This window comes from Kluyveromyces lactis, assembly GCF_000002515.2.
Source record: "Kluyveromyces lactis strain NRRL Y-1140 chromosome F complete sequence".
In the NCBI taxonomy this organism is placed as follows: Eukaryota; Fungi; Ascomycota; class Saccharomycetes; order Saccharomycetales; family Saccharomycetaceae; genus Kluyveromyces; species Kluyveromyces lactis.
In genome coordinates, this window is record NC_006042.1 from 2466546 (window position 1) to 2489013 (window position 22468).

General features: G+C 39.6%; 11 protein-coding genes and 1 non-coding gene across 12 annotated transcripts, besides 3 other annotated features; 7 read left to right on the top strand and 5 right to left on the bottom strand.

Moving 5' to 3' along the window:
- Positions 1-701: 701 nt before the first annotated feature.
- On the top strand, positions 702-4094 carry NUP116 (FG-nucleoporin NUP116; the record flags this gene model as incomplete). Its single annotated transcript, XM_456268.1, has 1 exon — positions 702-4094. The coding sequence occupies one exon, from the start codon at positions 702-704 to the stop codon at positions 4092-4094; it is 3393 nt and encodes a 1130-aa protein (XP_456268.1).
- A 241-nt stretch (positions 4095-4335) lies between these two features.
- On the bottom strand, positions 4336-4407 carry KLLA0_F26719r. Its single transcript has one exon. It is a non-coding gene; the product is annotated as a tRNA-His (tRNA).
- A 15-nt stretch (positions 4408-4422) lies between these two features.
- Positions 4423-4459: a long terminal repeat (relic of a solo LTR).
- Positions 4460-4746: a long terminal repeat (solo LTR).
- Positions 4747-4751: 5 nt separating this feature from the next.
- Positions 4752-5147: a long terminal repeat (relic of a solo LTR).
- A 557-nt stretch (positions 5148-5704) lies between these two features.
- On the bottom strand, positions 5705-7030 carry IOC4 (Ioc4p; the record flags this gene model as incomplete). Its single annotated transcript, XM_456270.1, has 1 exon — positions 5705-7030. One exon carries the CDS (start codon positions 7028-7030, stop codon positions 5705-5707), a length of 1326 nt encoding a protein of 441 aa, XP_456270.1.
- A 1166-nt stretch (positions 7031-8196) lies between these two features.
- On the bottom strand, positions 8197-8907 carry KLLA0_F26807g (uncharacterized protein; the record flags this gene model as incomplete). The annotated part of the gene is made up of 1 exon (XM_456272.1): positions 8197-8907. One exon carries the CDS (start codon positions 8905-8907, stop codon positions 8197-8199), a length of 711 nt encoding a protein of 236 aa, XP_456272.1.
- A 1678-nt stretch (positions 8908-10585) lies between these two features.
- KLLA0_F26818g (uncharacterized protein) lies at positions 10586-10810 on the top strand (the record flags this gene model as incomplete). Its single annotated transcript, XM_002999394.1, has 1 exon — positions 10586-10810. The coding sequence occupies one exon, from the start codon at positions 10586-10588 to the stop codon at positions 10808-10810; it is 225 nt and encodes a 74-aa protein (XP_002999440.1).
- Positions 10811-11236: 426 nt separating this feature from the next.
- On the top strand, positions 11237-11860 carry YET2 (Yet2p; the record flags this gene model as incomplete). The annotated part of the gene is made up of 1 exon (XM_456273.1): positions 11237-11860. The coding sequence occupies one exon, from the start codon at positions 11237-11239 to the stop codon at positions 11858-11860; it is 624 nt and encodes a 207-aa protein (XP_456273.1).
- Positions 11861-11919: 59 nt separating this feature from the next.
- On the bottom strand, positions 11920-12906 carry ARA2 (D-arabinose 1-dehydrogenase (NAD(P)(+)) ARA2; the record flags this gene model as incomplete). Its single annotated transcript, XM_456274.1, has 1 exon — positions 11920-12906. The coding sequence occupies one exon, from the start codon at positions 12904-12906 to the stop codon at positions 11920-11922; it is 987 nt and encodes a 328-aa protein (XP_456274.1).
- A 557-nt stretch (positions 12907-13463) lies between these two features.
- On the top strand, positions 13464-14198 carry SUB1 (chromatin-binding transcription coactivator SUB1; the record flags this gene model as incomplete). Its single annotated transcript, XM_456275.1, has 1 exon — positions 13464-14198. One exon carries the CDS (start codon positions 13464-13466, stop codon positions 14196-14198), a length of 735 nt encoding a protein of 244 aa, XP_456275.1.
- Positions 14199-14735: 537 nt separating this feature from the next.
- On the top strand, positions 14736-17624 carry MNR2 (putative Mg(2+) transporter MNR2; the record flags this gene model as incomplete). Its single annotated transcript, XM_456276.1, has 1 exon — positions 14736-17624. One exon carries the CDS (start codon positions 14736-14738, stop codon positions 17622-17624), a length of 2889 nt encoding a protein of 962 aa, XP_456276.1.
- A 372-nt stretch (positions 17625-17996) lies between these two features.
- CCS1 (copper chaperone CCS1) lies at positions 17997-18734 on the top strand (the record flags this gene model as incomplete). The annotated part of the gene is made up of 1 exon (XM_456277.1): positions 17997-18734. The coding sequence occupies one exon, from the start codon at positions 17997-17999 to the stop codon at positions 18732-18734; it is 738 nt and encodes a 245-aa protein (XP_456277.1).
- Positions 18735-18953: 219 nt separating this feature from the next.
- Positions 18954-19547, bottom strand: KLLA0_F26939g (uncharacterized protein; the record flags this gene model as incomplete). Its single annotated transcript, XM_456278.1, has 1 exon — positions 18954-19547. One exon carries the CDS (start codon positions 19545-19547, stop codon positions 18954-18956), a length of 594 nt encoding a protein of 197 aa, XP_456278.1.
- A 711-nt stretch (positions 19548-20258) lies between these two features.
- Positions 20259-22343, top strand: KLLA0_F26961g (C2H2-type zinc finger protein; the record flags this gene model as incomplete). The annotated part of the gene is made up of 1 exon (XM_456279.1): positions 20259-22343. One exon carries the CDS (start codon positions 20259-20261, stop codon positions 22341-22343), a length of 2085 nt encoding a protein of 694 aa, XP_456279.1.
- Between the last annotated feature and the right edge of the window lie 125 nt (positions 22344-22468).

Here is a 22468-nt window from a genome sequence, read left to right on the forward strand (position 1 = left end):
GAAGATTTGCATACCAGAGAGATGCATCTTTTAATGCCTTTACTGCCTGGCTTTATCTCTCATTTTATTTTCATTTCTTTCGACTATATAGAACATATATACTTTTTGGGTAATTTAACAGACGGAATTCATTATATATAACATATTGGAATTAAGTGTTTCAAACAGGGAGCCAACTCAGAATTGCATTAGCAGCTGTTCCCTTGTGCTCAAGTAATTACTGCTACATCACAATCCCCCAAAACTACGTATCACTACGTACGCTATGTCACTTAATACGATTTTAGGTCATCCCTCACCTCTGAAAATTTCTTTATCCTTGAAGTAAACAACTAATTGATGATAAAGAACTAACGTTTTCTAAGTTGATGCAAGCAATGTTTCGGCTTATATGATTTGTCGTATTTGTCTTTCAGTCATACTATCAGCAACTGAGACCAATAAAAGTATTCATACAGTGCGTAAAGTGGGAAATTTTTTTATAGATCGTTAATTGATTAGTGTGTTTCTTCTTTCACAATCAGAGAACAAGGACACTCACTCATCTTTAAATTATTTCTCAGAAAAATACCATTGAACCAAAACGCTACGACTTTGGTATTATCTACTTAGAGATTACTTGTGTCATTGAAGGACATATTATTTTATTCCTAGTCAGCTTTTTCATCAATTGTCACCTCACTTGATTTCCTGACCCACTGATGTTTGGTGCTTCTCGACCGGCATTTGGACAGACGAGTACTTCTCCTTTTGGCCAACAAACTCAGTCAACAACCAATGCGTTCGGTCAACAGCATAGTGGAACCACAAACAATCTGTTTGGATCCAGCTCTGCCAACAACGCGCAATCAGGGTTTGGTGGGTTTGGTACCGGCGGCGCTAATACAAACCCTACGCAAACTATAAATTCCCCATTCGGTATGTCACAACAGCAAAATACAACTACTTCTCCGTTTGGCGGGGCAGCAGCAGGAGCAGCAGCAGGTAATTCATTGTCGAACCCACCATCCCTGTTTGGTGGTAGCCAATCTAGTGGTACAGCGACAGGCGTTCTCTCTTCTGGACCTCCTTCTGGCACTGGAATCAAGCCATTCCAACCTTATACGGAAAAGGATGTGTCAACTGGATATCCATCGGTGTTTCAATCTATTACTTGTATGCCTGAATATAGCCTTTATTCGTTTGAAGAGTTGAGGTTCCAAGATTATCAACAAAATAGGAAATTTAGCACCACTGCTGGAGGTCCGACAGCTTCTGCTATTGCTTCGCCATTCGGTCAACAACAGACAAATGGTACTAACAACACTTTTGGTTTAGGAAATAAAAATACCATCAGTGCAGGTGGCGCAACTCCCTTTGGTCAACAGCCTGCAAATTCACCTTTTGGCCAGCAACAGCCTGTAAATGCATTTTCACAACCTAATAACACTCCCTTTGGCCAACCACAGCAGCAACAGCAAACTGGCATGTTTGGACAACAGCAGAATAATTCTCCATTCGGGCAAAATACTGCTTCAAGTTCTTCTCCATTCGGTTTAAACAAACCGGCTACCTCTGGAGGTCTGTTTGGACAAAACACCACCAATAATAATTCCGCATTTGGTCAAGCCAACAACTCATTATTTGGTCAACAAAACCAACAGCAAAACCCAGGTAACGCATTTGGTCAAAATACTGGTTCAAACACCTTTGGGAGCACTTTCGGCCAAACAAACACCAACAATCAACCGGGTGGTTTGTTTGGACAAAATAACACCACAGCGGCCAATACTGGTGGACTTTTTGGTCAACAAAGTAACGCCAATAACGCATTTGGTCAGAATAATAACACCTCAGGTGGATTATTTGGATCAAAACCAGGTGGAACTACAGGTGGCGGTTTATTCGGTCAGCAAGCACAGAACGGACCCTCTCCTTTCGGTCAACAAAATGCTGCTAATTCTACTCCATTCGGTCAGGTAAACAATACTCAGGCGGGTGGATTGTTTGGACAAAACAACACCAATACTGGCGGAGGTTTATTTGGACAGCAACAACCATCTAACACAAACAGTACAGGATTATTCGGACAACAAAGTAACGCAGCTAGCACTGGCGGTCCTTTCGGACAACAAAATAGCAACTCCATGAATCAACAGGGCGGAGGATTATTTGGTGCGAAGCCAACTACCGGTGGCCTGTTTGGATCAAACAACCAAAGTCAACAAGGTTCAACTGGGTTATTCGGAGCTCAAAATAAAACTGTAATGGGTGGTAGTTCCGCGCTGTTTGGTCAAAATAATCAGCAACAACAATCTGGCGGATTGTTCGGACAAAGTAATCAACCGTCTGCAACGGGGGGGTTATTTGGTAATCAGAACCAACAAACACAGCAACCTAACACCGGTGGTTTATTTGGTCAGCAGAACAACAGTATGGCAAACAACACCGGAGGATTGTTTGGTGCAAAACCAACAGGAACTACTGGTGGATTATTTGGCCAAAGTAGTCAGCAGCAGAATACATCTAGCGGATTGTTTGGTCAAAATAACAACCAGAACAACACAGCAACGGGGGGTCTATTTGGTCAAAACAACCAGCAACAAGGTCAATCATCGGGTAGTCTCTTTGGTGCCAAACCTTCCGGCACTAACGCTTTAGGAGCTACCAACGGCGGGTTATTCGGAGGCAACACACAACAGCAGAATACGGCTACTGGTGGTCTATTTGGTGCCAAACCAGCTGATAGTGCGTCAACATCTGGTGGCCTTTTCGGCACTAAACCAACAGGTGGTTTGAGTAGTACCACTGGAGGTGGATTATTCGGTGGAAAACCTGCCGGAACTGCACCTTTTGGCGCAACAAACACGAACAATGCCTCATCAATTGGTGGCGGAAGTTTATTTTCTGCGAATAAGCCAGCAAATACTGGTTCGACAGGATTATTTGGATCACAAAACAACACTTCTGGTAATGCAAATACAGGTGGTTTATTCTCTTCATCTTCCTTGCAACAAAACCAACAAATGCAAAACCAGCAGCAAGCAGCACAAGCGAACTCCAATCCATATGGTACGGATGAGCTATTCTCCCGTGTTATCTCTATTCCTAATTCCATTACTCAACCAACTAAGCCTAGTGCCACAATGGTTTCTGCAGACTTGAAGAAAAAGAACTCCCTCTCCGCAGCATACAAGCTGCTTCCAAAACCCTTGTTTGACTCTAAAAAGTCGGAACCGAACTCCAGAAAGGTTAAAATTCATCTAAAACTATCAAAACCCAAGGAGGAAGACACTAGTTCGACTGCTCTAACAAGAAAGCCTATGGATTCTTCAATTTTCACTGCATCTACTGATGAGGCTATTTTAACTACCGGAGAACTCCTCTTTAATCCAGACAAAAAGTCTTTCAAAAACCTTATCATCAATCGCCAAAAGATGGAAGAAGATGATACCTCATCTGGTGAATTGAAATTCATAATCTTCAATACTGACGACGGACCACAAAAGAAAATGGAACAGAAAGAGAATAATGATATTTTTAGCAAAATCCAAGAAACACCTGTTTCCAAGCATCCTGATCTTTCTCCCGAGAGAGAAACTTCCATCATTATCGATACGGATAAAAAACGTAAAGTTTTCCATAAAAGCAAGTTAGTGGAGGATGACATTTCATTTACTGAAAATGGTTATTACATATCCCCCTCCTTTGAAACCCTAGAATCTCTAACTTTAATGGACGCTCGCAAGGTCGAAAACCTTGTTATTGGTCATGATGATTATGGAAAGATTGAATTTTTGAAGCCAGTAGATTTATCTTTAATTCCACTACCTTCGCTATGTGGTAAACTTGTAATCTTCGAAAATAGATGTTGCACCGTCTCGTATATTGGTGATAAACCAGAAAAAGGTCAAGGTTTGAATCTCCCTGCAAAAATCACATTGGTTGGTTGTTACCCTAAAGATAAATCCTCCGGAAAGCCAATCAAAGATCCGACTCATCCGATATTGAAAAAACATATAGAGAATTTGAAATCAATGAAAGAGGCCCAATTTGAATCCTATGATCCTGAAACAGGTTCCTGGTGCTTTGTTACTGAAGAACCTGTTGTATGAATAGCACACTTCAATCTTGTAGATTACATCATCATATTACATCTTATATATATATATATATATACTAGTTTTAGGCTGCAGTTGAAAAAATATTTTCGAAAGAATCACAATAACACATGGAAATTGCATTGTCACGGTGGAATATGTGAATGGATATTAGGTGAGGTATAATGCGGTGTTGATATTAAGATCAACATACTAATTCTTCTGAAGATCAATACAAAACAATAAAAATAATAGATGCCACCTCCAGGAATCGAACCTGGGTTTCATCGGCCACAACGATGTGTAATAACCCCTATACTAAGATGGCGCAGGATACAAGATTTGTTGTGATATGCTTTGGATGATACTGATTGATTAATTGTTGAAACGGATCATAAACTATGATCGGGTAACTACCAATGTAATAGGCGGTTAAGTACCAAGATGATACGTAAGGATTGTTTCTAGTTGATACATCATCAACCAATCTGAGTTATTATATAAGGAGGCATTGGATCTGTACAATGACGATCAACACAGTCATGCCAGATCACCAGGTGCATCAACATACATTACTAGATATATAGCTAATAAACACTATGGATTCATCAGATACCAAAGATCTTGAAATAACAACACGTGACTGGAAATACCAGTATCAACAACATTAATCGCCTGATGAGGGATCGTAGAGACCAAACAAGTACTGAATTTGATATAAGAATATACATAGTTAGATCCTTGAGCATATGCGTCTTGCTCCTTCTTGTTGCATCCAACCTCTCAAAAGGTTGCAACTTAACTCAGCCCTAATACTCAACTCATACTCAGTTGTCCGTCGGACTTTTTCATGGTAACTGATAGTCTCATGAGCCACTCGTCATGCGCAGCTTCTGCCTATTCCAATTTCACTAAATATTGTCACGTGACCCTCTTTGATCCATCTAGGCCTTCCCTTCTGGATACCACAGGATCCATATGCCCAGTCACTGACGTCTTGGAACTCTGCCGAGCGTTGGATAGCTCACATGACCTACAGGATGCCTGGCTTAAGCCTATCTTACGACACAAACCATAAGAATCTTACACCAAATGCAGTGACACAATTTCACGAGGTGGATACTGCCCCGCCTCCTCGTGGCACCTCGCCTCCCCTCAGGAATCAAGCCGTCATGTGTTGAATAGCCATGAACCCATATCTCAAGAAGACGCCATGGTAAATTCCATTATGAAATATGTTTATTGAGTGAGTCTTCGATAAAACCATACTTGTGTTTCCTTTTGAGTAAAGTAAGTGCAATATATCTTGAGTCGACGTAACGCAGAAGAATATGTATTGATGGAGATGACTCCAGTGAATGTCCCTCTCATTTAAACGTCTTTCTGATACGTTTATCAGTCATCTGTTGAGTGACCTCCAGAAGAGAATTGAAAGTAGTTCATTATTTTTTTTTACATATTCTCCTTACCACGCTGCAGTGCATAACCACTATATTATGGAGAAGAGCACAACCAAGGCCACCCGAAATATAAACAGTCAAATATGCTAAAAGCTTAATTAATCAAGTCGGAAAGCGTGGCTGATATACAAGCTACGTTGTTAAAACTCTTTAAAATGAAGACCACTACCCAGCTGCAGTGACTTGGGGTGACTCTGGATTGGGCTCATTTTTATCAGGCTCTGGTTTGATTATCTGTGCATCTGAAGACCATGATGAAGTATCAAATTGGAATGGATGATCAAAAATTTCTTCGTATGCTTCCAAAAACTTACCCAAAACATTTGATTCTTGAAGAGCTTGCTTTTTCAAATTGAGAAGAACCCGATAGTTTAATAGGAACTCTGGATTTGATAAAAACATTGTCCATAATTCGTTATGCTTTCCTTTCAAAGAGAGACACATGGCTAGTTCATCCGAAATTAAATGAATTAAGTCTGGATCATCGTTTTTATCCAAAATATATTCTATAAGCATTTTGTTAGCAGCAGACAATCTGTCTTTCAACTCTAATTTCAAATCATTATGGATCTCAAGATTTTTTTTGGTAATTAGCTTTGTCGCAAAAGGTGGGTGGGAATCTAATTCTAAGTCCTGGGGCCCTAACCCCACAATCTTCCAATCGACATCATCTTCGTAATGATATATAACTGGCTTAGTTTTTGCTTTTGGTAGGACAGCTTTAGTACTTTTTTTCGTTGCAGCTTTGGCCTTACCTTTGGTTGTGACCTTTGACCTTGACTTTGGTACTGAGGGGCTTTCTTCATCCAGGTCTTCCGAGATGTCACTCTCATCAATAATATCTGTGTCTCTATGTTTATCCTTATTTTTATCATCATCTGTTGTTTTCGTATTAGATCTTGTTGACCTTCTTGGGGCTGGTTTCGGCTTCTTTGCCTTCGTCCTAGAACTGCTTCGAGTTGGTCTCCTCTTCGAACTTCCCTCAGAGTCAACATTTTCCACGTAATCATCTTCGTCTTCGTCATTTTCGCCTTCTGTGTAGTCATCATCATCTGGTTTCCCACTGGATCCATACTCCACAAACTCCCACACGTCAATACCGGTAGTCAAACCTTGTTTAGCCATTTCATAGGCATGGACCAAATTTTTCGAAGTCTTACTGTTAACTTTAGATAAGAAAGCCTCGATCTGTGGTAGTGTCAACTCATGCAAATTACGTGGGTTTAACCAAATGTAGGAATCATCATGAAAAAACTTCACGCAATAATTGGTTAACTCACGAGTAAATTTCTTAAAAGTAAGCACAGGTGAATATTCAATATTCTCAGCACTATCTGAATCTTGGTCTGATTCATCTGGAAGCTTGGATCTATTTTTCGTAAGAATTTGCTGAGGTATTATCTCAAACGGTATAACCATCGCTGGCCATGGTGGATAACCTTTTACTTTTGCAATTACAATATCCGTAGGTTGCAACATTTTTGACACCATTATGAAATGCACAGTTTTCGCTATTGAAGTATACCTAGCAGATACTTGAAACACCAAGGGTTGAATACCTAGATATTCCACAATCCTTAAAGAAATCGCATTTCACAGTAGCAGTTAAGTAACCTGAAATTTACGATTTCGTGTTTAAAAATCATTGAAAATAAAGCTTCTAAGGCAAAAACATTATATCACATGCAAATAGCCAAGCAATAATGAACCTTACCATCCAAGACTGATTATTTGCTACGCTAACCATAAGAATAGTAAACCTTAATTTATAACTGAAATAAGTTTTAGTATACACCAGCGAAGAAAAGAAAATGTACAAATACATATATATATATAGAACTGTCACAAACGATAATTCTTCTCGGAGAAAACCTACAAACGATAGGAGAAAAGGGTCCAGAGGAAACGGGTTATTTATTAAGAAAATAGGAAGAGAGAAGAATTAGGCATAGAGATAATGATATAGTAAAAGGAAAGCTTGTCCTTCAAAGTCTTATATCATTTCTGAGAGTCCATAGAATGTAAAAAAAAATTAATAAAAGGAAAAGGAAAAGGGTTAAAAAGTCAAGTGGTATGAGAGTTTTTCATCAGTTGCGCTTGGATAATTAAAATTTGTACAGCCTCTGATAGCCAGGAAATGTGTAAGAGTCACAGATCTCTGACATGTCGTATCGGTAGTAATTGAATTAAACTTAAAGTCAATTTGTATTGTATCCTATTTCTATTTCATTTGAGTTTAGTTTAGTTTCGTCTCCGCCCTGCACGCTTCTTTGATCTTTCAATTCAACCAGAGAATCGGGAGATCGACGGCCGATCTACAATTCGAACATTTTCGATGACAAGTCATCAAGGAAAGAGAAGGTGGATACAGATATCTTGAACAGTTGTTTCTAGTGCCACTGAACCAGTCAATTTGAGAATAATAAGATCCAGGAAGGAAAGTAGTAGAAAAAAAGGATGTAAAAAAACAGTTAGCTCACAACACGTAGACAGGCATAAATTAACTGATAACAACAACGAAAATATAACAGAACAAAAGTTTGCTTCAAAGTAGTTAATTAGATTCATATGGTTTTCAGCTCTTTTCATGTCTTTCTGTGCCATTTCTTTGAAGTGGTCAGTGTTTCACAGAATTCCAGTTAAGAAATCCCTTAAGTTCAAAACTGGCCATGTTGAGAGTTAACGCCGTTGAAGTATTGTTCGTAGGCGGCAGCATGGTCTGGGTTTAAATAAGAAGCATTAGTGAAATTCGGAGTTTGGCCCGTGCCTTGAACCTGAGGTTGCTGGTGCTGTACGGATTGGGGTTGTTGTTGCTGTTGTGAATTTTGGCCCTGCTGTTGGAGCGCCAAACGTTGTTGCTGTTGCTGTTGTTGCTGTTGTTGCTGCTGCTGCTGCTGCTGTTGTTGTTGCTGGGGCAGAAGGCCGTGGGAATGTCCACCACCTGGCAATTGGACCGAGGTAGGTACTGTGGAGTGTGGCTGACCACCAACATCGCCGCCATGATCGTGTTGCACGTTATGTTCATCATCTTCATCTTCATCTTCCTCCTCATCGTCATCATCCTCATCGTCTTCCTCTGGTGCATTCAAACACGCTTGAATTAAATTCTTGCCCTCAGGTTGTGTAACAATGGGTTGGAACTTTGGTGTAGTGAACGTATAAACTAGACCGGTTTCAGAAACAACCAAAAGAAGAACCTGAGTACCTGTTAACACAGATAACTCATATGCCTTCTTCATAATACCATGTTTCCGCTTCGAAAAGGTGATATGACGCCTGGTCTTATCCTGAATGAATTTGATCTCAATTTTTCTCCTTTCCTTGGTTTCTTTCGTGACACTGTCGTCTTTAACTTCTGAATCCGACATCACGGGCACTTGCAGCTGATTTTTTTTTTGTTTCGGTACTTTCTAAATGAGAAACACTGTTTATACCTGTTTTGTTATTTCCACAGTCTGATTATTCTATAATTGAGAGAAAAAATATATCAACAGTACAAGTACTAGTGCGACCTGGGAATGGTAAGTGGAAGTATCTAATTAACTTAATGAGGTTACTAAATAACAAAAACTTTTCAATGCTGTGCACTTCCCTAAACAGTAAAACACCTGTGTAAACTATCAGGCAAAAACACCAACTCTATATTCTTTGTTCTTTATTCTATAATTCTTTATTCTTGCGAGAAAAAAAAACGCACACATATACAGACTAAGCGAGATAAACAGTAGAAGTCAGTATTTTTAAGCAGCGAAAAATATAAAAAAATTATGGAGCTAACTGTAAATAAAGAGAGGGAGAGAGATATTATGCTCAAACACAAGGACACATTTTCTTATGACCAGTGGATTATCTGGAGGTAAAGTTTAGTTGGCTCTCAAATGTACTATGGTGATGATGTACTATGTATCAAAGTTTCGTCAACTGCAGAAGTTGGTTTTTTTCTCTTCAAGGAGATTCTGAGTATAATGTTACCGTAGATATAGATGTAGATGACACCTTTTTCTTAGGTACAGCAGGATACTAGGGATTCCTTTTGTTGACAAGGTGTTAATTGCATCCCGCCGCTATAGGACACATCTACGACGATCAACGATATATGTGGCGAGTGTTTAGGCACTTACTTATCCTTATTATATTCTTCTGTTGCCTTACCATTCATAGCATTGTCAATATCCGGACGTAGTGTTTTGAGAACTGGCCGGACCTCCTTTTCGACTGTGTGTCGTGTAGAATTACTCAAAAGAGGCATAATATGAGATAAGGGAGTGATTAGTGAAGAGCAGAGACCAAAATGTCACAGTGTACGTTACACGTGACACCAGGCGCCTCATAAAAGTTACCCGGATATCGTCCAATTCAGTACAGAGTAAAACGACGCGTGTGGTGTGTGGGTGATGGTACATGGGGTTATGGTGGTGCCACCAATACCACGACTATTGCTTATCTAAGCATAAAAATCAGCAGAGATTTTCGCTGTTCTATAATAAGCCATAGGAAGGAACATTAGGAGAAATAGGGACACCGTAGATGATATTGGGGTTTGGAATTATCGGGAAATATGTACAGAAAACAGGAAAGTGTTTCTATTACTTTCCGTATGCGGGTGATTGTCATACTTTCTGGAGTCCCCAGCCGGTACCACATTTTGATTGTTATCTCACACCATTGGAAGAGGATATACTTCCACAAGATAAACAGTGGAAATCAGAGAATAGCTGAAAATATGGTGAGATTTCCATTTCAATTGGTATGATTTGAATTCAATCTATACTTGGAATACCGGCAAATAATAATTATACGCTGATACCCCAGGGACGTGCAAAGTATCATCACTTTTCAGATGCAACTCCAAAAGGAATGACTATATAAAGACTGATTATATATGCCGTTAAATTCTTCTTGAAACCTTAGCGCTTTCCCTTCTTTTGTACCTGTTAATCGTATATCCTAATTTCCCTTCAAAACTGTCCCAAGCTACAATCAGGACAACAAACTGTTTACTGTCGCATCACTTCACACAGGACAAATAATAATCAATATACTACAATGAACCCAACTTTAGTTAGAGCTTTCCACAGATCCGCCGTCAGACTATCCCAAGCTTCTGCGGACGCTTCTTCACACAGTATGTCTACCGGAAAGTGGTTTGCTACCCTAGGAGGTGTCACTGTACTACTTGGTGCTGGTGCTGGTGCCTTGCAATGGGCCTACAAAGATTCAAAAATTGACCAAATCTTTGCCAAGGAAAGAAGACAGGGTCTACACCATTGAAGCAAAAATTGACCAAAAGCTTGCTGAACGTCGGACTCGTGCGGTTAAATACTGAGATTTTTATATATTCTTCAATTTTGTACTAATTTAATGAACGGTTATTAAACATACCCTACCCAGGTAGCGCCAGTTTTATTTTTTTTTATTTATTCTGTCGTTACTTTGTTCTTCGTTATGGAAAACTGACGCACCTGTCGGTTTAATCTTTTTTTTTTTTTATGATTGGTACTTTTACATTGCTTTGGTTCTATTTTTTGATCTTCGATACTTTTTTTTTAAGGTACTATTTAAGAACACAGTTACATATTCGACAAACTTTAATCAGTCAAAGCAACGGTAAAATTAGGATTCTTTTCAGTGGTTGGTTGTCTCATCGAATATTTGAATTATAATTGGAGGTACCAAATTGTAATCAGAAACTTTAAAATGTCAATCTATTTCTCTGTGTTGTTCATACTTCTTGTGGCCCAAATGGCTTTCATGTTCATGATAGTTATGCCCTTGCATTATCAGATAAGGAAAAGATTAGTGGTTTTCTCTGATAATTTTTTATCAGGTCCTCAATTTAGAACTGTGGTGGCTATATTAAGTTGTTTAGTGATGCTACTGTTCATTGACTCATGGAAACGTGCACAGCTCCCAGTGTTCTCTCACGCAGAGAAACCACAAGATGTGGCTAGTTCGTTGAAGACATTGACTACAAGGGCTTACAATCAAAGAAACGTATACATTTCGGGGTTCATTCTATACTTTACTATTTGTATTCCTGTCTTATTGAACTTATTAACCCGTTTGGTAAAATACGAGACTCTAATTAGGGAACTGAACTCTGTACCTGCAGTTGAAAACAAGCAAGATGAGAAGGATAAGAACAAAGCCAAGGAGAAAGAAGTCGCATCTCCCCAATTAACCGCACTACAAAAGGAGTTGGAATCAAAGAAAGTATCTTTGAAGGCGTTAAAGATTCAAATAAACAATCTAAACGAACACTTCGATGCCACTATTAAGGATAAGGATCCTCAGCCAGCCTCAGAGAAGAAAAACGATTGATATGAAACAATGTACGAACTTTTACTTAACTATAAAGCACGAAACAAAAAAATCCATTATTAACGACCACGAATACCGGATTCCCATGTCGAATTCATCAATTCTTTGAAAATGCTTTCTTGGACATGTGTCACTAATTGATTCTCTTCTGTAGTTAACCCATCATTATCTATAACCTCTTTATAATTTCTTAAGGCATGTTCTACTTCAACGACGTTACTGCATCCCAGAACTGTAGGTCCGCGGTTCAACCATTGGAAGATGGCATACTTTGTTGCCAGGTCAGCAATTTCAACGCCCTCTTTCAACAGGTACTTGGCGGCCTCACTACTCCTATGACGTAGTTCCTGTGAGCATGGATGGAAAGACTTAGTTTCACCACTGGTCAATAGAGACATTGAAAGGATGGATCCGTTGGCAACGGTTTTCACTTGACATTCTTCGATGAATTTATCGTAATACTGCTCTAGTATAAGATTTTGTAAGTTGAGGTTACAATACGATAAAATGTTGTCCAATGAACCAATGCGTTTGATATCCTTACATTTCTTAGCAATTTGATATAAGAAATCGACAGGGTACCCACTGATACCAATTCTCAAGACGATTCCTTCATCTTTCAACTTTCTCATTTCAGTGAGAGCCTCCAAGATCATATCCTCTTCGACAAACTCAATGTCATGTAGATATAACACATCCAAGTAATTTGTCTTCAACCTTTCACATGATCTCAAAACACTGCTTCTCACATGCTCCTTCGAGTAATCAAAGTCATCAAGTTGAATTCTACCAACTTTGGTGCATATTTGGTACGAGTTCCTTGGCCATTGTTCCTGAATAGATTCCAACGCTTCACCATATATTATCTCACTGGGACCATAGTATGGTGATGTATCAATAGCGTTGATTCCATTAGCGAAGGCGAACTTTAGCATATCAACAACGGGAATCGAGTATGGATTATCATTGTATTGAGTATTTAAAGTTGCTCCTCCTAAAACCAGCTGTGGTAATCCACCGAACCTCTCAACCTGCTTAACGACCATCTTTAATTTCACGGGTATGACAGGTCGATGCTAAAGTATAAATTGTATCTATATATAGGTCTGACCTACTTCAATGTTATCAATTACCAGGCGCATGCCAGTTAAATTCGATTTCTATTCGAAACCTGCAGTTCGCTCAACCACAGTTTTACCTTTTTCTCAGATTTCTTTCTTTTCTTGAATGTCAACATGGGATAAAACGAAAACTGGTTAGAAGTATTATCATCAGAACAAACAACACACAAAAGTTTTCATGAGTGATGGAACGAATGAACGGTATTAGATAAAAATTAATATTTGAGAGTGTTCGGTGGATTGTTACTTATGTGAGTGTATATCTATTTTGTATTTCTATAGAGACCAGTTTGTTTTTATCTCAGTTGAGCAGTTTAGAAATTACTATTGGAGGCAAAGATTTGAGCTAGAGCAATCACAAGACTCAAAAGTTCTTCCAACAGCAGCAAACAGTTTCTATTGTGATTAGCATAATCAGCAGACAAAGTTGTGTATTCAAGAGATAGTAGTGGTAAAATTTACTAGGAGAAACATTGCCCAGCATGCCATTCAAAAGAAGAATTGACAGTATCATGAGCAATGATCGAGGCTTTGAACTTGGTAAGAACAAGAGAGTAACGATTCGTCGTTTCAAAAATATCAATTTGATTGATATTCGTGAGTACTATCTGGACCAATCGTCTGGAGACATGAGACCTGGTAAGAAAGGTATATCGCTAACGGAGGAGCAGTACGATCAATTGATTAGGCACAGAAGTGAAATCGAGAACTGTTTGATTGATTTAGGGTCTTCTAGATCCTTAACGGATAGACCAGAGATGGATTCGTTACTTGAGAAGAAGCAGAAGAAGGACAAGCTCAAGAAGGAGAAGGAGAAGGAGAAGGAAAAGGAAAGGGAAAAGCTGAAGAAAGAAAAGGAGCTGCAAAGAGAAAAGGAGGATCGAGCTAATACTATGGGTGGAATTGTCGTACCCACAAACGTGAACGCTGTGAAAGAAGAACAACAGGACGATGCATCTGATGACGCAAACATCAAAGATGAAGATGAGGCACAGTTCGAGACAGTGAACACCGATTCTATAGCCACTACGACAAGAGCTTCCACCTCTGCCAGCAGCAATCCAAGACTGGATGATCATCTGGGGAAACTGCCTCGTTCAGCACCTGCTGTAGAAGAAGAAGATGGCGATAATACTATGGAAAGCGATCTGGCCAAGGCATTGTCACAGGACCCTCAAAACGGTCACTCAGATGAAGATATCTCCGAAGCTGATTAGATTAAATCAGACGAGATTCCGAAAGTGCTTTCCTCTTTTTTTACCATTCTTAAGCCTACGATCTTTACATAAATATATACCACTAAGTATATGCACACTTGCTTAATTTCTTATTTACTTGTTTGGCAGTCTACACGTTTAGAAGGTTGATGCTATTGTCATCAGTTACCCGGACGAAGCTCCTCTTCTAGATCGAAAGCGGAAAGCTATAGCAAAGAAAAGAAAAATATATCAAACCTAAATCAAACTGTTTATTTCTGAAAGATCAAACTACCTGATAATTTCATTTCAGATAATATGAATTAAATGGAAAGGAAAGTCAATGGCATAGAACGTTTCTGTTTGAGTGTGTATCTATCAATATTCCAATTTTGATTTATCAGGCATGCTAGCAAGAGTGTAAGGAGAAGGATTTTACACTAGCACGCTCTTTTCGGTTTAATTGTGAGAGTTAACGTTTGATTTTCCATTTATATCAAGAAATTCAAGGACCCTTAAAACACACCACTCTCATTTTAGTAGATTGATAACGGCGTGATGCCAGATAAAAAGGATCAGGTGCCCTTACTAGGCTCTCCGGAGACGAAAGCTAAGCGGACCAGGAGACGTTCCGTGTTTCAGAATGCAGATGTACAGTCTCCTTACCGGGTGAAAGTCGATAAATCCGATTCGATGGGATTGTTACACGATACAGATGACGACGAGGATGAGACAGAAGAAAACGTCTTTCAAACGTCAAATTCAAGAAAGTCTCATGGTTCTTATGAGTCCCAGTTTTCAGGATCATACATCGATCATAGGCCATCTCTTGCCGTTTTGGATCAATCATCGTCTTCTATGAAAAAGAAGCCCTCAAGACCTTCTTTTAGTGATCCGTTCAATCAAGGATCTGCAAGCAGAAAAACCCAATCGACCTCCAAAGTTATATCATCTCAGGGTTCGGGAGCAAGAAGGAGACCTTCTAATATTGGGCCTCATTCCACGCCACTCAATAGATCAACCTCGGCAGGGAACTATGGCTCGTTGAATAATCGAAATGATGTGGTTATCGATATGGATGCGTTAATGGAGCATGTTAATAGGAAAAACAGATCACCTTCAAGTTTAACTTCAAGACCAAGCTCTGTATCGAAGGGTTCGTCTGAAGACGAGTACAATTCACAGCCTTCTTCTCGAGGAACAAGCGATTCGAGTTCTTTGGATGACGTTTGTCTACCAATAGATGACGAAACAGAAGAAGGTTCTAAAGTTTGGCCTGATGTGTCGGTTTTGGAAGAATTTTCACAAGAAGAGATAGAAAGATTAAGAAGAGAAGCGATAAGGGATACGGAGAATTTTCATTTCCAGTATGATGAGGACGATTTTGACCATGATTACTCGGATGAGGAAAGGTTGGTCTCATTTGGAGCTCAAAATACTGGCAACTTAGATTCACAACAGGGTCAAGCCAACGGTCTAACTTTTACGAGGCCAATAATAACCAATATTGACGTCCCAGAGCTAGGAAATACTAGGGTCAACGAGACAGAACATTTGAAGAATGGGAGGCTAAGACCAAAGAAGTTGACACCATGGCATTTAAAGCGGGGTAATCTTAACCTACCTGGGCTTTCTAGTGCTGCAATCTCGAACCAAGCCCCCGGTAACGCTAAACAGCCACATGGATCAAATTCCAAGGCTGCATCTGTTAGGTCAAATTCAAAGTTTAGTGAAAGCAGGCCTTTTACGGATTCTAGAAGAAATGATCTCCTTGTTGGAAGGAATATTCAGTATCCCCCACACATTATATCAAATAATCCAGAAATTTTCAGGTTCACATACTTTAGAGAAGACTTGGATTCAACTATTCACTCTCCTACAATTTCGGGATTGTTGCAACCCGGTCAAAAATTTGACGAATTGTTCGTTGGATCAGTTTATGGCCATCAAGCAATGTCCTCTAATGCTGATACAAGAGAGGTCACTCCAGGAGCAGGCATCAGTACAGGTGTTGCGAATCTTACAAGCTCAACTTTACCCCCAAAAAACTCTGCTCCATCGACTTTGGACTTTGATGATGTGAGTCCATTTTGGCTTGATGTTCTTAACCCCACGGAAGAAGAAATGAAGGTTTTGAGTAAAGCTTTCGGTATTCATCCTTTGACTACTGAAGATATCTTCTTAGGTGAGGTTCGTGAAAAGGTTGAGCTCTTTAAAGATTATTATTTGGTTTGTTTTAGAAGTTTTGATATTGTCGCTGAAAGACACATCAGGAGGAAGAAACAACAACAGCAACAAAAACAATCAGATTCCGAATCCAGTGACTCTGATGATGGATCCCCACAAGGCGGTTGGATTAAAAATTTGTTCAAGAGAAAACGCAGGTCGTCTGCGTGCAAAACGATCAGCTCTTCCAACTCTAGTGTTAAGAGAAAGGCGAGAAAGGAGAAAGAAGAAATTGAAAAGTATAAGCGGAAATCTGGTGATCGTCGAAAGCCTCGTGCAGGTGAATTAGAACCACTAAATGTGTATATTCTAGTGTTTCGGACTGGAGTGCTCACTTTCCATTTTGCTCCAACGCCTCATCCCATCAACGTTAGAAGAAGAGCAAGATTGTTAAAAGATTATTTGAATGTTACAGCAGATTGGATTGCGTACGCTTTAATCGATGATATCACCGATGCTTTTGCACCTATGATCGAGCTCATAGAGGATGAAGTGTATGATATCGAAGATGCCATATTAAACATGCATCACACCACTGATTCAAGTGACTCGGATTCAGGATCGGATTCAGAATCTGACTCGGATGACGATGATAATAGCCTGTATCATTTTGATAGAGCTTCGAAAAATACCACATTCTCGAGACTAACTAAGGGCAGTTCGTCAACTGCAAGTACAAGATCCTCCTCCTCATCTTCTTCAACGTTGAATGCCAAGAACATTATTGGTTGGAAGAAGAAGGGTGATATGTTAAGAAGAATAGGGGAATGCCGCAAGAAAGTCATGGGTATAGTTCGTCTATTAGGATCCAAAGCTGATGTGATCAAAGGTTTCGCCAAAAGATGTAATGAACAATGGGAAGTTGCACCCAGGTCAGAGATCGGGATGTATTTGGGTGATATTCAAGATCATATCATTACAATGGTATCTTCTCTAAATCACTACGAAAAACTCTTGAGCAGATCTCATTCGAATTATTTGGCCCAAATCAACATCGATATGACAAAAGTCAACAACGACATGAATGATGTCCTAGGCAAAATCACTATATTGGGTACCGTCGTGTTGCCCATGAATATCATAACAGGTTTATGGGGTATGAACGTGCTTGTTCCTGGTCAGGGAACAAATTCTTTAACGTGGTTTGTGTCAATTGCTTCCTTCATGGTTGTCGCAGCATATTTTGCATACATATATACCAAGAAAAGGTTTGGTTTCTGATTATCTCCGCAACACCGGTGACGAACCTCTGCACTGTGATTATAATAATGCCTGATTTCAATCTTGTGTATTTAATAATTACCTCCAACTAAATAGTTATAAAATCAATTCATACACAGCGAATGGAACATAAATAGTTACTACAATTTACCGTTTACGATGACTGCCTTAATCTCTATTTGGTGTATTGTGTGTTTAGCATGTCTCCGGATGGCTAATTGTGTAAAAAAAATAAAGGAAAGTTCAAGAAATTTGAATTACTAAGAAACGAGCAAGACTTGGATTATTAAGAGTTAGACGATAAACGATTCACTTAGAATATTATAAAGTAACATAAGTGCAAATCCAATCAGCTAGAATTCAAAAAATAAAATGTCTGGTACAGATGAGAACGATTTTGAGGCCACATATGCAGTTGAAATGCATTGTGAGTCGTGTACTAACGATATCCAAAAATGCTTGAAAGATGTGAATGGAATTAAGAATGTGACATTTGATATTAAGGATAATCTTATGAACGTGGAGGGCCATGCTGCCCCAAGTGCAATTATCAATGCGTTAAAAAATTGCGGGCGTGATGGGATCATAAGAGGTACAGGTAAACCGAATAGTGCTGCTGTGTCTATCTTGGGACAATACACGACTGGCCCTTTTGAAAATACTGTCAAGGGACTAGTTAGAATTGTCGAGGTAGCTCAGAAGAAAACGTTCTTCGATATAAACTTGAATGGAGTTGAGAAGCCTGGTCTGTATTACGCCTCTGTGAGAGCCAGTGGTGATCTGAGCGAAGGTGTGAAAAGCACAGGGGATCCGATCTATAAGTTCGACCAGCCCATAGATTGTACTTCACCAAGTGATTCTATACCTAATTCTTTCAGTGGCAGTTCTTTCGTTTCAGCACCAGTCCATGTATGGGAATTAATTGGAAGATCATTTGTTGTTACCACCGATCCGGAGCATAATGTGAACAAGGATAATGATATTTCGTTTGGCGGTGTGATAGCACGCAGTGCTGGTATTTGGGAAAATGACAAAGAAGTATGCGCTTGCAGTGGTAAGACCCTATGGCAAGAGAGGAAGGATGCTATTCAACACAACATCAGATTCTGAGCTTGGTGTTCCTGACACACGTCTCTCTTTTTTCTCGTCTCTAAGCCGGTTTTTGAAAAGGCAATCAATATCTTTATTTAATATCAGTATGGATATATGCGTATGTAAGTGTATATTGTGGCAGCAGTAAGCGAGATTTAGTAATGATAATCACTCCAGCTCAGTATGCCCACAGATGCACGATGACGGAATGCACGGAAGAAATTTCTAAATCATTAGTTATTCGTCCTTTTTGTAAGGAGCTGCTTCTTTGATTTCCTGTGCTTTCTTATCTATACCCTTGGTACCCTGTTTGTCAGCTTTAACATCATTGCCAACGTTGTTTCTCGAATTTTGCGAATTTTTAGCTGCTACTGGAGCACTATCGGATAGATCTTGTGGTGAAACTAGCTCATCATTGAACTTCTCTTTCTTCTCTTCTTTATTATTGCTGGCAACTGAACCCACAGAGCCTTCAGTAGAGCCTGCAGCAGCTCCAACAGCCACTCCAGGAGCAACCATATCTTTGCCTGCTACGGAACCTGCCACAGAACCTGCTTTTTCTAAAAGAGCATCTGCCGCATCCATTTGAGATTCTAACGCGTCCCTGTTAATCCCACTCGATCCAACGGCACGATCAAGCTCGTATTCAACATGTTCATCGTCTTTCCCAAGCCTTATCGTTTGAACTATTACGAAAACAGTAGACAGAAGCATCAAGTAGACTATGATCTTCTTCATTGGCGTTGTAAGCCATCCGCCCTTAGACCTGCCATGGCCCTGTGTATTATAGCGAGGTAACAAATCGTTACCGCGACGAATTCCTCCTTGCATAATAATAAAATAAGAGTAGTTCAGTAAGCCCTAAACAAGTTAAATGAAACACGATAGCAAGAATAATGCTTCACAATACTGATTCTCTATACCTGGCCACGAAGTACCAACGAATGAACCGATATTTCAAACCCATTGAACATAGTCAACAATATCCATAGACTATCACCATACCAAAGTACATGATTAGATTCCTTTGTTACTTTGACAAAAAAAAAACCGTTCTGGATATTCGAACGGGAAAACTGTGACAAGAAGTCCAGGCCGATTAATCATGGTTTGTTTTTGCCGTTCAGTATGTGGTGTACGAATGTATAGAGTGTATAGTGGCACATAATCGGATACAAAGGTTGCGTAGGCGTTGTAAACTGGACTATCAAGGTTCAACCGGTCATGAGTCCATGTAATCTGCCCTCACAACCTACAGCGTCGTCTTTATCTATGGCTTTGTGTGGCTTATTTTTTGTTATGTATTTACAGTACTAAATATTGGGTCGAAATTCTCTGAATTCTGACTTACTTCAGACAACTGATTGACTTAATTAAACTATTTAAAAATGTGATTATAAAATAAGTTTTTAAGTGAGAGATAACCCATTTTGCAAAGGCAAATAAAGGGTAGAGGAAGACGGATTTACTTATCAATTAGCTTGGTATCATTGTGATAATTACGATACTAAATAAACAAACGTACTGTCCGGAGGAAAAAAAATGGCTCTGGGTCGGTATGAGTCTGGAAACCGAGGCTCTTATACTTCAGAGAATTCATTAGATATAAGAAACGATTCGGTATCGACAAATTACGGTGATAAAGTTGCAACTGAGCCAACACTTGGCTATACACGGAGGAACGAAAGTACGGGCAGCACACCGCCTGCTGTTAGGAATGTTAAGAGGGAAACGCTGCAAAACAACATGGGAAGTACGCCGACAGAATTGAATGACTTCTTGGCAATGCTAGATGATAAAACAACGTATTCCGAGGTTGTTCAGTCGGCAGAACCACGGCTGGGGTTTGAGGACCGGCAGAAATCGACGGAATACCATACGGGGTCTGAATTGAGCGGGAATAGTAACGGAATAGCTCTTAGTGGGAGTCCCGTCGATAGCTACCCTAATTCTCAAAAGATTTCTAATCATAGCTCAAGGAACAATACACTGAACTATTCTCCCAATATAGAACCCTCAGTAATGTCTGTCGGTACCCTGTCGCCGCAGGTGGCCGATATAAGCTCCAGGAAAAACTCTACCGTTGGTAACTCGTTAAATTCGAACTCTATACAGGAGTTTTTGAACCAAATTGATCTGAGTCATTCCGAAGAACAGTATATTAATCCCTACTTACTCAACAAGGAGTCCTACTCTACAAACAATAATACAAACAATGGACATAATAGCTTTGAAGTTACACATTCCGATTCGTTGTTTATGGACAGTGGTGCTGATGCTGAAGCCGAAGATCATGGAGAGTTGAACCAACTTAATGAAAATCCGTTGCTATTGGACGACGTGACAGTATCACCAAACCCTACCTCAGACGATAGAAGACGGATGAGTGAGGTTGTAAACGGCAATATAGCATACCCTGCACATTCAAGAGGTTCTATTTCTCACCAGGTGGACTTTTGGAATTTGGGTTCAGGTAATCCTATTTCCTCTAACCAAAACCAAAGTAGTAATTCTCAAGTTCAGCAAGATAACAATTCGGAGTTGTTTGACTTAATGAGTTTCAAAAATAAGGGAAGACAACATCTGCAACAGCAACTGCAACAACAGCAACAACAGGCTCAGCTGCAATCACAAATGCACCGCCAACAGATACAACAGCGCCAGCAGCACCAGCAGCAACAGTCACAGCAACGCCATAGTGCGTTTAAGATTGATAACGAGCTCACTCAACTATTGAATGCTTATAATATGACACAATCCAACCTGCCTAGCAACGGCAGTAACATAAACACTAACAAGTTAAGGACTGGTTCCTTTACACAATCGAATGTCAAGAGAAGCAATTCATCAAATCAGGAAGCACATAATAGAGTTGGTAAGCAACGATATTCAATGTCACTTTTGGATGGTAACCAAGATGTTATATCGAAGCTATATGGAGACATGACGCGCAATGGACTTTCTTGGGAAAATGCTATAATATCCGATGATGAAGAAGATCCAGAAGATCATGAAGATGCTTTAAGGCTCAGAAGAAAATCTGCATTGAATAGGTCAACCCAAGTTGCATCACAGAATCCTACGGAAACTTCATCAAGTGGACGATTTATTTCTCCACAATTGTTGAACAACGATCCACTACTAGAGACTCAAATTTCCACGAGCCAAACTTCGTTAGGCCTTGATAGAGCTGGTTTGAATTTTAAACTCAATTTACCCATTACAAACCCTGAAGCCCTTATTGGATCAAGCCAACCTGATGTCCAAACTCTTAATGTTTACTCTGAATCAAATGTTCTCCCCACAAGTGCACAGTCGACAACCACGAAGAAGAAACGGTCCAGCATGTCCAAATCAAAGGGCCCTAAATCTACCTCTCCGATGGATGAAGAAGAAAAGCCTTTCAAATGTGATCAATGTAATAAGACCTTCCGCCGTAGCGAACACTTGAAAAGACATGTACGTTCTGTTCACTCGACGGAAAGACCTTTCCACTGTCAGTTTTGTGATAAGAAGTTCAGTAGAAGCGACAATTTATCACAGCATTTAAAGACACACAAGAAGCACGGCGATATAACTGAGCTACCCCCACCGAGAAGAGTCACGAATTCTTCAAACAAGCACTGAAATAATCTACGATATTTCAGATGTGACATTGGAAATGAGATACAATAGACATTTGATAATTGGAAATGAATCATTTCACAGTTAGTTATGAATTCTCAACTTTTTTAATAGTCCTTTATATTTTT